Raw genomic sequence first — 17,905 nt, 5'->3', positions numbered from 1 at the left:
CCAAGGTGAAAGCACGCAAGCTTCGTCACAACACCTTGGTGCTTACTGCAGGGGCTAGGACGTCACAGGCAATCAGGAAGGAAAAGCACTGGACAAGGAGAATGCCGAGATATATCTCTGAATCCCCAATCACCAGGTGAGCTTCTTGCTGGAAGTCCAGTAGGCCATGCATGCTTCCGGACTTCGACCACTGACCGTAAGGTGTTCCGGGTCCGAAGTCGTTAGCGGCCTCCAGCATGTACTGGCCCAGGAGCTCGCCATTAGTGGTCCGAGACGGGATCTTCCGGTCGAGCTTCTCGAACAGGAACTCCTCGATCCGTGCACCTGGACAGGGCGAAGACAGAAAACACGAGGGGTGTTGGAGGACGCGGCCCAGGAAAATCGATCCGCTGTCTGGAGGGCTGGGTCTGTGCTGCTCACCACTGGACATGACGAGGGTCTTTCAGACCACCGAAGCCATGCCACAGACCCTTTCACAAGGAAGCCAGCAGGCATGCTTCAGTCGACTGCAGACTTAATATTGCAGCTATTGTGCAAATGGATAAATTGCCATTTGTTTAATTAAAATGTATTATTGCTTCAATCCTTAAGGCATCAGGCTATTAAGGATAATCTTAAATTTTGTAAAAACAATCTATGTAAATTTTGCAGTGGTTTTAAATCCTCGTGAACATAATTGTTCATATTTTCACAGAACACAGAAAAAGACAAAACAAAGATGACAACAGCATGCATGTCAAAGACACAGTCAAGAATACAAGAGCAACCTTAATCAACACTGAGAATGGCTACAGTAACACTGCTGTACATGGGTGTTTGAAAGGCAAAGCTAACTTACTGGAATCCTTCATAAGGCTGTGGACCACTAATCTAACCAGGCAACCTAAAAAGCATTACAGTAGCAAGGTCTGGGGTTTCCATTTCCTGTTCACACGATAGGGAATATTCAACCACTTAAAATTGTGCATTGAAATAGTCCAATTAAAGCAATTTAAGCCTTTCTCAGGTGTAAAGTCTGTGCATATCTTGTAGAGAAAATCAACAAGATGGCAGCTTCCAATCACTCCAATTCTTAGTGACTCAGTGCTGGTTATTATGGAATTCCCAATTTAAATCCTAGCAACAATTAGACTACTGTACACGCTACACTGGGGGGGGGTTAGTTAAACCATTTCAACTACATTCTTCTGCTAAGATATTACACCGACATTTTATTTTAAGTGAGTCTGTGCGAGCTGGTTCTACCTGGACCTAGTTGCTTTATTACCTGAACTGCACTCACATCTAGCTTTAACGATAGCAATACTTCAATAAAACAGAGCAAGGATGGGGCAGAAAAACAGCTCGGAGTGTTTGCACACTGAATCAGATTTGTGGAGAGCGAGCTGCAAGCTGTTGCAGTCTGGCTTGTCCCACACAGAGGAAAAGCTCCCGCCAACTGCGTAGCTCACTGCTGATTAATAACTGTACGTATCCTATTGGCAGGCAGAGGAATGGGCTGTGGGGCAGAGCATGCAGGCGGTACAGCTTGGCCATCACATGGCTAGAATATTGTAATTAAGCATCAGGAAGGCTACAGTAAAACAGGCTTGCTTGCAACCTGAGGGACACCAGCTAAGCACCTCCACTGCTAGCTCTAGAAGAGCAGGAGGGATCTAGAGCAAAGCGAGTCTCCATGTCCACAGCCCCGCATGACACCGTGCACAGAACGCACTGGTGACAAAGGCTGTACCGGTCTCCCAGTCCTCGGGACACGGCGAACCGCTCTGCACCTGGCTGATTTCGTTTCGGCCATCGCCCCGTGTCTGGAGCGCCAACAAGGACGTTGACCCGACCCCCGGATTATGAAACGCACGCTGGACGTATTCAACCTGCGGAGTTACTGTGCCTGTGAGGCAGTGAGCTCTGTGCCACTCTCAGTCTGTTGTGCTGTAAAACGATCGGAGGCTTTGATAATTCTCCAGCCAGCCTGTGCTGCCAGACCATTATCAACAGGCTCCACTGGCCAAAGAACAGGTGTTAGCTGGTATCTGGCTATTTACCCCACCCCATCCAAACAGAGCACCCAGCGGCAGACAGAGAACAGGCCAACTGTCAAAGACTGGCGATGCTCCTTCTACAGGAAGAAATAAAACAGCCGCAAAGGACTTACAAAACGTCACTGTTCACCCAACCATGCGGCTGAAGAAAATGCGTTTCATTACCTCCAGAACGAGGTTTCACAGGACAGTGAAGAACCTTCATGTAAGTTTATGATGAGAAAAATCTGAACAAAAAATGTACTGGACCTCACAGCTGTAAATCTGTTAATTTATGGAAATAAAGAACTAACATTAGACATTGAAATTCTGCAAATTTAACTTATTTAAATTATTAAAATGTCTGAATTTTTAAACTTGATTATATGGGTTTCTGAAACATTCGCATATCCAACAATTTGAACATGCAGTTTTTTTTTCTGTACATACAGTAGCTCTTCCGGTGGCGTCTCCAGACTGATTGAGGATGATTATAACACCATGCAGTTTTGGACACTGTTCAATATTTCTATCTGAATTTTTTTTTTTTATTATTTACTGTGTAAATGTATCTGCATTCAAATAAATAATTTTTCATTGGAAGTATCCATGTGTTTTATCAATATATTTGAAAATGCAGGTGGAGAGAAAAATTGATCAAACTGCTATGCAAAAGGGAGTCTCAAGTCATAAGTCACTGACACCTTCTACTCCGAGATAAATGAACACTTAGTATGTCAAGTGCTGTTAATTCATTAGTAATAACTAATTAATATTGCTTGGATATTACAATTCCTTTAGAGTATAAAAGATCTCTAATGAAACAAAATATAAATACAGTGAAGAAATAAACTCTCCTGGACAACCATACAACACGGGGTGGTGTTTAAGGTTTCGCCTCAGATAAGTGTCAAAAAAGCGGCCTAATAAACAGTACAAGCCCTGCTGCTCAGCGTCTGAAACCTATCAGGAGATTTTCACAGCCTGCTTAGATTAGAAACAGCTCTTCGCCTGGGAGAAGCATCACATTGAGCCAATTAAGCCTTCAATGGGTCAGTTTATTCCATCTCTCCAGCCCCAAGCTGAAAAACCTGCTTTCTTATGCAGCCCGTGGTCTTGAACCCCTGTCCTCTACCACCATCTCCGAGCAGTGAAGGCAACCAAGAACCAGCTTAACACGAGTTCTTTCTACCAGTACAATACACGTATCTGGGAGATCAGGCCCAGCTCGACGGGATTACGGTTAAGAAATGTGAACTTACCCGTATGATCAACTGTAGCATGCAAGATCAGAAAGTAATAGATTAGAGCTCCCTACTCTTGAGGAAAGAGTCAGAGCTTTTAACACAGCATGTTCATGACTAAGACAGACCGCGGACTCTCTACAACTACAGCAGTTTACAGCACAATTGCCTTAACTTTAGATCCTCGCAAAGCAACAAAACTGACGCATTCTCTTTTCGACTGGGCTCTGACAAGCTCTGCTTGTATTTGGCATGACTTAAATTCTAAGCTTGCCTTGTGGTTCGATGTTTGATGCAAAACCCTGCGGTCCCATACAGAAAACAAAAAGTTTTCCCCAAGCAAGCATAATAAAAGATTGTTTTGCATTCAGAACAAACATTTTATATATATATAACGTAAGTGAATAAGTGGGTGATAAATATACTGTATGCATGACATTGCTGTCAACATATTAAAAATGTTTGCTCCATGTGAGTTTAGAGGAAAATGTAAAATATAGATCTAAGTAACACAGGATACAAGTTCTACTGTGCTATAGTTGCAGAATCTTACAAATACTTGTAATCTATTTCAATCAGGCAGCTCAATAAACACATGATAAACTCTGTAGTATTCTTGCACTCACCCACAGAAACCCTTGGCACTACAATATTGCTCTGAGAGTAGAAAGAGCAGTGATGTCACCAGCCCCTGGGGTGAGAGTAAGTTAACAACAACCATGTTGTTCCTGGTCTATTTTCTTAGGCTGAAGAACAACACATCTCTGGTGCAAGCAAGTAAAAAAGCATCTCTATTTACTACAAGCCTTTGTATGAAGAACACCAGCTCAATTAGGTCAATACAGCAGGATATCAAAAACCTCTACATCACAACAAATCAGGAGGCTAGGACTTAAAACCTGCTATCACTGCATTTTATTACTACTAATCTCCATTCTAACAAAACCGCCTTAAATGAGTTGCTGAATTCCTTAAGATATAAGGCGACCAACACTGGGCCTAATGTCACCCCAGTACATTTAAATTGAGGAAAATTGAAAGCAGCCATAACAGGGATCCTGGATTCCTAGGGGACAAGGACACATGGCAGAAATACGAAAGCAAGAAAGTTACACAGATATCGACAGTCTGCACGCAGAAGACTGGATGGGGTCAGCCTCTCAGAGATAAACAGCAAAGACTGATCATCTCAACCAGACCTTCCCAGCTCCTCCGTTTAAGGACATTCAAGTCTTGCAGACCTTCTGAAATAGCCAGTTAGGCTTAGGGCTACAGACTATACTGTACTTGTACTTAGGTCACTTGTTTTTAATAACTGGCAACACCTGCAAAGCTATTAATGAATCAAGAGTGCAGTCTTTCTGTACAATTAAAAGAACACTGGTTCTCGAGTCAGTAGTTTGGTCTTAAATTATCTCTAACTTACTTAATTTAACAAACTATCTGCTTACTGGAGCACATTGAAACTGCTCCATAAATTTAGCAAATGGTGATTTAATGGTGACCTACAAAACCTGTTGGATTGGGGCTCTTTAGACCAGGCTTAGAGATCCCATGTCTTTAGTCACCAGCAGGCTCAGACCTGGGCAGAGGCTTACATTGGTTCAGTCAGTTCTTTATTTAGCAACTTTAACTCTGTGAGGTCTTGCACTGTTGATAGTTTAAAGAGACCTACCATTCCCTCTCTTCAAGAGCAGAGTACTGGGGTCCTGACATAGACTACCCATCCTAATATCTGAACTCTCACTCTTGGGACTGTAATTCATTCACCAGACATCTCAACAACTTAACTGAGTAGCTCAATAACCCATTCCTGGACCTGGAGAACAACACCTTTTCATCCCAGCAGAGCTTAATTACCGAACTGAAGCCTTAACTGAATTAACAAGAGGCTTGATTGGATTGTTTGCAAATTACCTTCCCCCCCGCAACTCAGAAGTTTGCGTTTTTAACATACTTGGGAAATGCAGTAGTTAAAAGGTGACTTCCAATATATTCAAGCTGAAAACAGTCAATCAGTTCCCATTAATCCTATTATTAGGTCAGGTAAAGGTTCAATTGTGTAACTGAGACCTTGGATGGAACAGAAACCATTGCTGTGAGGCAGCAATGCCAACCACTGGTGGCAACCTCTGGTCTAAATTACTGCTGTTCTGGTTTAGCCACTGAGGAATGTACGTTATTCATCAATTAAAAAGACTATGTCTGCTGGGGACCAAGAGAAAGCAAACCAGCGCCAGCATCTCTCCTCAGATTCGTGCCCCCACTCAGAATTCCTTCTTCTTTATGAGGGTCAACAGTATTTGATTATCCAAATGTATTCTTTAGACGGCAGGTCTAAGATTTAAGAGTGTCACAGCACCCTTTAAAATGTTGCAACATTTAGCGGGAAACAAAAGCCAGGTGTTTGTTTTACAAAAAACAAAAAGTACAAATGGGTCAGCATCATCGTGATTCGATAGCAGAGTGAGCCAATGCATGAGATCGGATCCTTGGTACAGGGCAAAGCAGCAGATTGTTTCTACTCAATCTCTGATGTCTGAAATCAGCTGAAGCGGAGGATTTCCCACCCAGCACCAATCTCCTCGGCCTGCAGGAGGTGGAAAGGTGGCGCGTCTCACCTGGGTTGGGCTGGAGCAGGGCCTCGGTCTGTCTGAAGATCTTCTCGGTCCAGTTCTTGGTGCTGTCGGCTCGGGCCAGCAGATTCTCAAGGTGGGCATCCAACTCCGTCTTTTCTGCCTGGCCCAGCTTCTCCTCTGTGAACTGCAGGAGGAACACGTCCATCAGCCCCAGAACGTTCACATCTAGCACGGCCGGTTAATGCACTCGGAGCCTAGCGAAGCAATAGGAACCCCTCAAGAATCACAACACCCTCGGATACCTTCCAGTGGAGTTAGCATTGCAAGATCTAAGAGATTTTCTTAAAATTTAGATGATGATGATGCACCCTTACCAAAACGTACAGCATTCCAAGATGTGCCAGTTAGTCACTCTGTTACTTTGGGAAATATACAGAGAGGCTGTATATATAGAATGTGTTCCAATGTGTTCCAGCCTCTCTGCATGGGAAATTAAAGAATAGTTTGCATTTTTAATGTTTCTCAGTATAGTAACTCCAACCAGTTCTTCAAATACAATCATCAGGTTTTGGGACTTATGGAGCACTTTGCATTTCTAGGATTTGAACAGGTAAGACTTCCAAAACTCAGGAAATGTTTGCATTTAAGCTGCAGGATGTTTTCTCAGTTTCTCCGTTTACAAAGCAAAATTACAAAAATGAGTAAAAACAGTATGTCAGACTATATGGCACTGAAGTTTGACTCAAACACTACAAGATGATTCAACGTGCGCCCTAAACCATAATCTGCTGAGCTGACAATTTTCCTGATAAAAATGACAGTATGATGGTGGCATGAAAAGACATCTTAAGCCCTTTGTTTTAAGTATTGATAGACACAGGGTTATAGAAATCATCTCCAGTCAGAAATAACATTGAAGAAAAAGCTGCACAAACAATCATGGCCTGAACAATAGAAAAGCTAAAAAAAAGCATGGCCCACTTCACATCTAACAAGCTTTGGGCACATACAATATGTAATTGATGAAGCAATAGCACATATCTGTAAAAGCGTAAATTTGTAATTCCGTAAAAAAAAAAAAAAAAAAAATCGATCTGTTCATTTTCTAACTTTAAGCCTCAGTCTTCAATGCTTTAGATTCTCAAGCAGGAGTCTCCTGGTCCTGGAGGGCTGGTGTGTATGCAGGTGTTTTAGGTCTCTGTAACGCAGCAGCACCTGAAGAGCAGGGAGAAGCTGGCAATGTGAGCTGCTTTAGGTCAGCAAGAGCTTTCCAAGCTGGAAAGAAGACCAGAGCTTTGGACTCCTAATACAGACCAGAGCATATTTTACAGAATAATTATAGTTTAACGTAGAAACATAAGTGCGCAGTAGGAAAGGAATTTCATTCTTTAAAAACCCATGAAGAAATTGAGCATTTCAGTCGAACTTCATTGAGTAACAGTGAGTCTTATCAATGCATGTTAAGGTGTGATGTGCCACATGGAATATGAAATCATCCAGACATTGCCTGGGATATTCATTACAGTCCCACCACCAGCCTAAGCCTTCAGACTTGAAATAAAATAATCAATATTCACATTGTAAAACTAGGCAGGCTGGCAGCCCTGGTGCTGGTACCCCGTCCCGTCTCCTCCTGACCCATGTGACAGTCACGCTGCGGATCCCTGGTGCCGTTTGGATTATTAATGACTCAACACCAAAACAACGGCAGGAAACAATTCTCCCAAAATGCACAACAGGAAGTGGATTTGTGCAGACCAGTTTGCGTAAAGACTGATAGGCTTGAATTAACGAGGGACATTGTTAACACGAGTAAATAAACACCCTCTATGGCAAAAACCACAATCTAAAGCTTATAGAAGATTAATATCAGCTGTCAATATGATATATGAGGACTAAACCCACAACTATACAGTGTCAAATGATATTAATGTCACTCGATAGCTCTAGGAGTCGATACCATCTTATTATTACATTAATGATTCTCAAATCTCAACTTCTGCACTGCTGTGAATATGGATCTCTGTTTTATAACAATATGAAGTCAGTGACATATACAATGCTGTACTTCAAAATTGGAAAGAGTGTGTAATGTACATTTACAGCTCCTGGTACTATAACTGAGCGATGTCAAATAATAAGTGGGCATTCCTGCTTTGCTCTGTAGTGTTGATTTTGTAACAGCATTCCTGAAAAGCTCCTTATCCTAAATTTTAAAGTAAAAACTGTCTTATACTGTAGTAAAAATGTGGTTAACTGATTAAGCATAAGACAAGGCTAGAAAGAGGTGCCCCTGAGGATTAACAGTCCAGTGGCATTAAATATTTATTTCCAACTCTTTCAATTCCAGGCACACAAAATTCAGTGCAGGAATTGTCCAGCATGATAAAAGTCATCCTTGAAGGCAGAGACTTCAGCTCATCAGACAAGGCTGTGTCCACAGCCGATCTCTCCAGGCCTGTCTGGGGCACAGAGACACTGACAGATCGGTGAAGACAGGCCCGGGCCCACAGACGCTAGGAGAGCCGGAGGCAAGCCTGCCCCAGGGACTCCCAGCGCTGGCTGTTGAAGCAGTGCTGGTACTCCAGAATCGCAGTAAATCAGCATCTGAGGAAGGTCCATACTCAGCTCAGGCTAGGATCACCCTCTAAAGCTATTCTGGTTAATACAGTCCGTAGTTTTCAGTTCTCACAGCAGTGGGCATGAAGGATGCATTTTCAATATGACTCCCTCTGTATTCCCAAGGAAAAAACACTTCAAGCCATGCGCAAAATTACCACAGCTGAATCAGGCTGTAATCCCAAAAGCTGGAGCGCATAGTCAGTCATCGCTCCTAGTCTGACGAGAATCTTTCTTGTTATACAAAAGGCAAGTAAAATATTTTGGTTAATCCCTTCAAGTGCATTTTCCCCATCTTACAGTTAAAAGCGATCAACACAGACGTTCGTTCAGATCTGTGCTATGTTGTGAAGCTACCGGATAGCCATGGCTGCCGGTTTCCTCTCAGAAATCTCAGTCTGATGAGGTCTGCAGGACATGATCTCCCCCCTCCTTCATCAAACTAACCCCCCTCGCATTTGTCATTGTCAGCGATGAACAGCCTGTCACACTGTCAAAGAAACAAGCTGGCAAACAATACCTCACTAATGCAGGCAGCTTCTATCAGCACAGTGACAGGAAAACACTTTTCTGTATACAAACAAAGGAAGGGCAGAGGGTGAGCAGAACAGCACTGCATGACCTTCAGAGCTGCACCACTTGGCTGTTCCGAAGCAAAACAAAAGTGTTAAAAATAAAGGTGCTAATTTAATGGCTTGAAATCGGAGGAAATGTTTTTTTTTTCCTGAAGAGGAATTAGGTAGTGTGAGTTTGTATTTGAATAAAACTTCATTATAGGAAAAAGACTAGTGATAACTGAAAATGTGTTTGTTTTTTTGTTTCCTCCCAACAGAACAGTAATTCCTGGCATCACTAGAAATAACTCCAAATGCTACCAAAAAGCAGCTCTAGATTCACGCAGCAGGCTGGCTGTAGTCACATTTGATCCTCCATCTGTCAGCTTAATGAGCCGTGACAGGAATTTCCTTTTCCTTCTCCTGAAGATTGCCCCTGAGAGTATTTATGAAGCAGGCAATACCTCCAACCTGCATCACAGGGGTACGTGCCTCAGTGGCACACCAGCACACCGAGTGTGTTCAGGAGACATGCTAAAGCAGTTCCACCGCAGGCTGGTATGTGCACACATCCGTTGTCCGGTATTTTGGCAGGGCAGTATCACAATAAATAAGATGGGATGGGACTTAAGGAAAGTTAATGCACTTCTGATGACTACAAGGCCTTCTTCTCAGCCTGCGGATCTCTGGGGGACGAAGTCAATCTGCGAAAAGAAGAGGCAGGACTGCCGCTGCAGGGGCCACTGGGGCATCAGCGAAGGGCAAGAGAGCCCAGCAGACTGAAAGCCAGAGAAGACAGCCTCTCCAACAGGAGGCCCCGAGGAGCTGCCGAATCGGCCAAACCAGACGCCGCTTTCTGAATGCGACGAGACCGCCACCGGCTCAGCGGTGCCGTGTCACCGGGACCCGCTGCGGGAAGCGGGCTTTCCCAGAATTCATCTAGCTGAGGGCCGCAGGCCAGCTAATCAAGGGGAGAGGAACAGAAGCAATGGATGCTGGGAGAGAATGACTGCACCCGAGGAGGAGTGCATCTCGAGCAGAGAACTCTCAAGGTCAGCTTGTTTCCAGCCAGTTCCTCTTCCATTCCTTTGCTGGTTCAAATCCCACAGCTGGCAGAGGAATCCTACTCCGTTGGGCCCCTGAGCAAGGCCCTTCATCCCCACTGCAGGGGAGTCATGATTACAGGGATTTCAAGAACAAAATGAGAAAGATGTGACTCTCTCGTACACCCTCCTGAATTATTTTTTTGATTTAAAAAAAATTGCTGTATTATAATCAGGCCGAGATGTAAAGTAAAAGTAAAGTTTTAAACTATTTGCATCCACCAAGGGCAACAATACAGGAATGGGAATATTTCTTGAAAGATCAGGGAATATTGACTGTATTAAAAAAAGTCTGGGAAAAACTCAGCATTCAGCTACAAATAAATATTTTTCAATTAAAATGTTGTCCAATGTGATAAATACTTTCTACCAACCTCTCACCAACAGTACAGGGGTTGTAAGCACTGCCTGGAACAGCCAACAGAAGAGAACCCTGTTCTCCAATAAGGCCATGTGCCTTTAAGAACACATTCAAGACTAGACTGAAGGATCAATAGAGTGGACACCTTAGACCAGGCAAGTGACAGGACGTTAATAATTGAACAGCAGCAGGTCAGCTGTGTTTGCGGACCATGGTGCCAAAGGGGCTCGGCTGTACTTTCTTTACTGATCCTGTGCGTTTAGATGTAATCAACACAAATGAAGAAACTGCGGGCAGGAGACATGGACTGTACAGCCTCTGAGGACTCCTGCTTGCTGACCTCTCACCTCTTGGAACAGAGACACAGACACAGACGGAAGCCAACTCGCTTTACAGTTTTCCCCAAGAAGATTTGTCTTGGAAACCAAGACAGAGACCCCTAGCAGTCTGGGGCACCCATGAAAACAGTAATCAAAGGATTGTGCCCTGGAACATGTAGATACTGGGAGGGGCACGAGGGTGCTTGTGTACAGAAGGGAGACGACTCCGAGGTTTGCTTGCCGACACAGGCTCCCCCCTGACCCCGTATTGGTTAAGGTGGTCAGAAAACGGGCGGATGGGTTAAACTCTCACACAGCAAACAACACAACCCCCCACCGTCTTCGAGAACCAGCACCATCGCGAGCCCCCTGCTCTGGTGGGCCGGCCAGGCCAGGCCTGATGGCTCAGGGCTCATTCAATCCTCTTCAAGGAGCAATCACACTGAGGGGCTGGAGCTGGCACGCCGTCACAGCAATAAACTCCCGCAGACGACACATCCAGCCTGAGCCATGCCACGGCTCCAATTCTTACTGCCTCCCTGGGATTTGAGCCCGCATTCCCAGATAGATTTCTCCTGCCCCCCCCAGCCCATTTATTTGAAACTTGGAAGGCGTTTTCCATATTGCATTAAAGTGATCAATAAAAAGTCGCTACTCTGGAAGGCGAATTTCAGTTTTTGCTTCTCACTATTAACGTCTGGCAGCTGCTTCCTTTGCAAAAAAAAAAACCAAACTCTTTTTGTGCCTCTGGGCAGACAATGTAACCTTTTGTTTTAACACTGGGTGGGATCCACCCCCCTCCTTTATGTACGGCACTTCGGTACCTTTGGGATGAAAATAAATGAGGGGTTAAAACGGAACACTTTGCTACAGCTCCTCGATTTACTGATCTTGCCCCGTGGCTGTTCTGAAACAAAGAGGCCAGCGCTGATGAAAAGCCACTCGCTACGACAGCCGGACTGCTTTCACCTAGAGACTCACATGTCAGTGGTAGCCTGACTGCGCACAGAGAGTATCCAAGCATGAGGCTGAAGCATGGGATCCTTCAAGAAACAGCTGAATGAAATACTTTGATCAATTATACTCCTACTGTAGAGGAGACAGACTGCAGTCTCACTGTACATGGCCCTTCTTTCATTCTAAAACAGAAAGGAGTCTGTATAAGTCTGTATATGCTCCAAGTAGATAAACTACCGGTCTATGACTCTAACCTGCTGAATGTTCGGTTACAGTTTGCAACAAGACTATGTTTCTGACTGACATTATCACAGTTCCCACATCTTTAAATGACCTAGGAAGACAAGGCTATAACCTGATGAGACACTTGTCTGTAACACGTTATTCCCCCAGTCTGGCATAGCATGGTGGACTGAAGGAATCACAATTCCTCATGGATCTGACAGCAGCCCACAGTCACGGGTCCACAGATAGGAATCAAGCGCGGTCACATGTGAAAGGAGAGCAGATTAAAGCCACTTCCCTGGTGAACTGTGCACAACATCACAGAACTGATCTGTTACCCCAGAGGGGTAGGGTGCTTAGTGCTGATCAAGAACAAGAACAAAACCAGCAGAAATCCAACGAAAGGCTTCACACTTACATTCTTTTTTCTTCTTTTCAAAAGGATAAGATTTTGAAGTGACTCCCACAGGCTTTTTGCTTAAATAACACTGTGGGAACACGATCGCAGCTCAGAACAAACACAAAACCTAAACCAAAACCGGGCAGCGTCTTCACATCTTCAAGCCTACGAAGAAGTCAGCTGAGATCTATTTATTGGCAGAAAGGGGTTGAAGATCTTTGCATTATAACTCCAATCTTCTGAGTGGAAATGAAGTCTACGGGCAATTTGTCAAGCTATGTGTGATATGTGCAACCCCTGTGCAGTAGATCAGGAAAAGATAAGAAATTATTTCATCAATTCAGATAAGAGGGAAGTTTAGAAAGGTCAGATTGTCCAAGGCCAGAGTAGGATTTAGCCAAGACAATGGGTTTAAACACCCCTACACTTTCGAGACGTGTCTGGGATCTTTAATGACCAAGTCAGGTAGGACCTTTGTTTGACATCTCATTTAAACGAAGGGTCAAGTATCTCCCGTTTCTAAACTGACAACTCAAAAGCACAAAAAGCAGCGATGATGCAGACAGGCAGTGCAGCCGATCTGTACTGCAGAAATATTCAACAGCTGGCGCAAACCATAAACAGGAACCTGCTCAGTCCTCCATTCGATACACTCAGTGCACAGCACACGCAATCTCGTTTAGGGCGCAATGCTTTTTAACAAGCACTACCAAACACAGAGCCCCCAGCCAGAGAGCCAGTGATGTCATGCCACCGCTTGCCAGTTCAGGCTGGAACAGTCAACACCCAAGGCACAAATCATATAATTTAGAGAAACCGAAGTGTATAATATCAATCCTCTTCTGAGAATTAAAAAACAACAACACAAGTTTCAGCTTCATGTTGCAAGAACGTTGCTGTGCTTTGGGGAAATAATGAGTGGTTTGGGGCATTACCTGTGCACTTTAAAGAAAAGGCTGGAGGCTGGATCAATTACGTACTTAATACCAAACAAGCTAGATAAAAACAATCACCCCTTGTCTGTAACCCGGCTCATGTTCTTCGTTTCTTGTGTAGCCAAGATATAGGCCAAAATAAGTGTGCCAAAATCCAACATGCGATCTTAAGAATAATCCTCAAGGAGAGAGCTTTTAAGAAAGCTGATCACCAACGATAACAGAATAAACTTTCTAACTATAGTTCATAGTTACTAACAGAATGAAGCCTATCCCGTTGGGCCACATACTGTACACAGTTCCACTCCAGAGAATGCCCTTAAATACCCAGTCTGCCTGTTAAAGAGCATTGTCCTCAAAATGATTATAATCTGGGTTGATCAAATTATAACACTCAAAGACATGCAGGTAAATTGTTGAGTATGTTAAGGAGTATGTACCCAATTCCCTACAAGAAGAGTAAATGCCGTCAGCATTCTAAGCACTGATGGAGCCATACCTGTGTATACATCATCGTAGATAAACAGGAGTTTATCTCATACGAACTGAAATAGCAGAATGCGTCTGAGTGCCTAAACGTCAATGACACTTCAGCGGCTGTAGTTGACAATACTGGGGACCTGCAGTCTAGTCATGGCTCGTATAGCACATTAACGTTTTATAAAATACATATTTTTTTTAGTCCGACGGGCTCTTTTGTATAACGCAATGACTAAACCCTGGGGAAATATTTAGCGTACTGTCGTCAGTAGCCATTTGTGCTTTAAAGCGATAAAATGATGCCCTTTAAAGCAAAACCTCCCATTCCTTTGTAACTTGGAGGTAATGCTGCTTTCCCACCGCACAACCTTTTCCCCAGAGATGAAAACTGGCCCAAGAAACAAATACCAGCACCTGCTGCCGTCAGCATAAACCTTGCCGAGCTCCACATACCAGGTCAAGAACACAGACGAGCGAGAGAAGGGAAACCTGCAAGCTCAGTCTATTCTCCGGAGCTGGTGTCCGTCACATGCCTCCTCTCCTGCTGGAGGTCCAGCGCCTGGATCCGAGCAGGGAACACTGCACCGCCTCACCGGCTAGATCGGCTTATTACCACGAAGACCTGCCCGACGCAAATACCGGGGACAGGTGCTCAGACGCTGCCGGTTATGTCCAGCCTGCTGCTCATGAAAGGGGTGCGGGGGGACACGCAAGGAGACGAGTGCAGCAGAAAGGACCGAGACGCTGGACCCGTCGTGGCGGACAGAAGATGCTCGGATAAGGAAGGGGCCGGCACACTTCGCCCAGCCTTTAAACGCAGAAATGGGATCGCGCTTCCGCAATGCCACAACAAAGCAGAAAACAAAGCTCACCTGTACAGCCCTTGTGAAGAAAATCCCGGCGTCGGAGGCCAGTTTCTTTACATTGAAGTCCATGGTGTCACTGCGAGGAGACAGATCGCCTCCGCAAAGCCGCTCGGAGCTCAGAGTGTTCGCCCCCCCCTCCCCGCCCAGAGCGGTGGATCAGCCGGCCGGTCGACTGCTCTGAGATCGGTTACACGGCCTGCTTTTAAAGGAGAACGGCCGTCAAAGGGCTGTGGGCATGTCCCTGCTGTCGTCCGCCCAATAGAGGGAAAGGCGTCGCAATGCATTATTATTATTATTATTATTATTATTATTATTATTATGTTTTATAACTGTCTGCAGTCTTTAATGAGAGTGAATAGGCATTCAAAGAATAGGCATTATTATTATTATTATTATTATTATTATTATTATTATTATTATTATTATTATTATTATTATTATTATTCATCTTTGACGTTTGGTAAAGCCTGCAGAAAACTTAAAACTATTCTGAAATTAAACTGCATTGCAAAGAGTCGTCAGCTTCTGCACGATATACAGTATGAGCGTGTTCGGGTACACTGCGTGTAACTCTGTACGAGTATTTGCTGAACCCCGATGTCGTATTTCTTCAAAAAAAATCCAGATCGAAGAAGTAAATCTCCTCGGACACTGACGAAAATCTCAGCAAAGGTGGGATTTGGTAAGAGCACACATTTCCAGGAGCAATACAAAACTCCTCTGAATAGAACTCTTCAGTGCAAATGACACACCTTATCACTTATCAAAATAAACAATGGATGGGACAATTCTGGTTGGAGCCACATTAAATGTTTATATATGGGTTTGTGTTTTCCACTTGGAATTCTCCTTCTCAATTCAGGGAATTCTTTGTCAGATTGATTTTACGCACACAGCGCTAGACAGCAAATGCAGATCATGAATCATGCACTTCGACTTAATGTTCATTTTGATAATAATAATTTTATTCTGACTAAAAATATTTACAATAAATAAAAGCTACTGAACAGACTTCTCCCCCACGAAATATGGCGAAGGTGTGCAGGTGTGTTAGTACAGCCACAGACACAGAGCACCAAGTGGGGCTTGCGAGGCCTAGAGCATTGTGCAACACAAAATTGCTTCCTCATTGCGTTTCCTGAAGTGGGCTCTTCTGCTGGTTGTTTCTTTCTAGCTCATCGGTGCAGCAGCTGACGGAGTAACAAAGCAAGGTCCTTCAGGTCATGCGAGGTCAGCGAGGTTTGTAGAGCATGCAGTCCTTTAAAAGTCAAAGTCACACTATGATTTAAACACCAGCGGAACAGCAGAGACTTGTGAAATATAGTCTAGAATTGCAGGGGGTTGCTCAGCAGTCTCTTGACTGTTGGCAATCCAGGCTGCGTCTGCTGTGCTAAAGGCCAGATCCCTATCACCGCTGTTCCAGTCAACCCTGACAGAATCTGCAGGAAATCATATTAATCAAATCCGTGTCTGAAAGCTATCAGGACATGGAAGGACAGCAAAGTGGATATAAAGTGGTGCCTGAAAACCTACAGTATCAGTCGATCTGAGTGCGCTGGCAACATTCATAGCAAAGCTGACAGCATTTCTTCTGCAGAGCTGGTTTGTTTTAGACCTCTCAGTACCAAGGGCCTTGGTACAGAGTCTCACCATTTAACCATAAACAAACCTCTGATATAGTGAAATAGTCTGCATGAACTGCAGTGTCTAAGACCCTGTATATAACACAGAAGGCGAGCTGCAAGTTACCCCTCTGTTTCATAGTAAATGTCAGCTCTGTCACAGCTCATTTAATTTGGCACGGGTCTGAGTAACTTTAATATATAGCCTTCTGGACAACCTGTAAACTAATGAATAGAGCTTTTTAATGAAATTGTGAAGTAAATTAATTTGAGCTCCTTATATTGGTACAATTAGGATTCTCATATAGGGCATCAGTAGGAAATGCAGACTTAACAACAGCAGTGTGTTCTCAAAAGTTGTAGGACGGTGCTTAAAAAAACAGGAAAAACCTCTTTAAGAATGAAAACAACTTAGGACAAAAGAATCAATACATTATCCTGAATGCAATGAAATACTAGTTAAGCTGCGTGATTCTGAACGTGGGTTTGTAAAGCTAAAACCGTGATCCCAAAATCCATTTATCCCTCTTAAGAAAACAGTTTATCCTGGTTGACGGTCACGGCATGCTGGAGCCTATCCCAGAGGCACATGGGACTGAGAGCACATGACTACTCTGCTTCTGGGGAGAAGGAAACTGTATTATTTAATTTTAATACAGGTACACGTGGGGGGCCTGCAAACTACACATGGACAGACCCATGTCCAGACCCAAACCCTGAACCCTGGAGTGGGTAAGCAGCAGTGCTAGCATCCCTCCACCAGCTTGCTGAGCCTCGGTGAGTTCATTAAAGAAGAATGCATTGACCTCTACTGCAGTGAAATCATTCAAGCCCATGCACTGAAGTGGAAGGACTGCAACCATCAATTCGAAAAGAGAAGCTGCTGCATTGGAAGGCGAAATGGTGACCAAATTTAATAGATGCTTATTTCCTATCGATTTATTTCAGTACAGTGAATGATGCCATTGCCATAACCCATATGATTCCATTTAAACATCAAAATCCATCTCCTCTCCACCTGCTTCTCTCTCCTCTGCAATGCTTCCAGTCCCATCAGCATCCTTTTCCTTATCTTTCACAAAGGCCAGGCAGACATTATTTGTCTCCAGGAATTATGTGCTTTACTTTAGCCCCTCCACATGTTTTATTAAAACTGCAGCCTTTTTGAAAATGAGAAAAAAAGACCTTACTCTGCACACCTGCTGTTTCAACTTAGTGCCAGTGTCTGCACAGGAGTGGAGATACACAATTCATGGCAGCCTTTTCCAGTTGGCTGGACTGGACTCGAAGATTAGGATGGCCATTCAGTCGCTCCAGTCCATTTCTGAAATGGTCTATCTCTGTAACTACACGAGTGCTAAATTTAAATACCCCGTGCCTCAAGTTGAACCCAGCAATTTCCTTGTCTGGTTTAGCGTGCATACTATATGATTACTAAAGAAACAGGACAGAATAGGGATAATAGATTCCCTAGCCATGCAAACTGGAGAGAACCTCCTTTACTTAATCATAATCAAATCTGGAAGAATTAAGGTTTTTTCACATAAAATAAAACATGTATTCGGGTACATGACTTGTTTCCCCTTTAGAAAATGAGTTTCTGTCTAATTTTTTTAAGGATA

The 17,905-nt window shown here is 43.8% G+C and overlaps 1 protein-coding gene across 11 annotated transcripts in view; it reads right to left on the bottom strand.

Moving 5' to 3' along the window:
- LOC102696016 (SH3 domain containing GRB2 like, endophilin B2) overlaps window positions 1–14,842 on the bottom strand; it is a 41,384-nt gene extending 26,542 nt beyond the window's left edge. For 4 of the 11 annotated variants that reach the window (XM_069183334.1, XM_069183333.1, XM_069183337.1 and 1 more), the window contains exons 1-4: window positions 14,668–14,841; window positions 5,884–6,025; window positions 3,281–3,292; window positions 196–324 (exon numbers count right to left, since the gene is read on the bottom strand). In XM_069183334.1, coding sequence (XP_069039435.1) covers window positions 196–324; window positions 3,281–3,292; window positions 5,884–6,025; window positions 14,668–14,730 — 346 coding nt within the window. In that variant the 5' untranslated portion in view covers window positions 14,731–14,841. Of the gene's footprint in view, window positions 1–195; window positions 325–3,280; window positions 3,293–5,883; window positions 6,026–14,667 lie in introns of all 11 variants that reach the window. The other 7 variants (XM_069183332.1, XM_069183335.1, XM_069183336.1 and 4 more) reach the window with 3 other exon arrangements.
- Between the last annotated feature and the right edge of the window lie 3,063 nt (window positions 14,843–17,905).

Source organism: Lepisosteus oculatus, chromosome 24 (assembly GCF_040954835.1).
Source record: "Lepisosteus oculatus isolate fLepOcu1 chromosome 24, fLepOcu1.hap2, whole genome shotgun sequence".
Taxonomy (NCBI): domain Eukaryota; kingdom Metazoa; phylum Chordata; class Actinopteri; order Semionotiformes; family Lepisosteidae; genus Lepisosteus; species Lepisosteus oculatus.
This window is presented reverse-complemented; position numbering and strand designations above follow the sequence as displayed.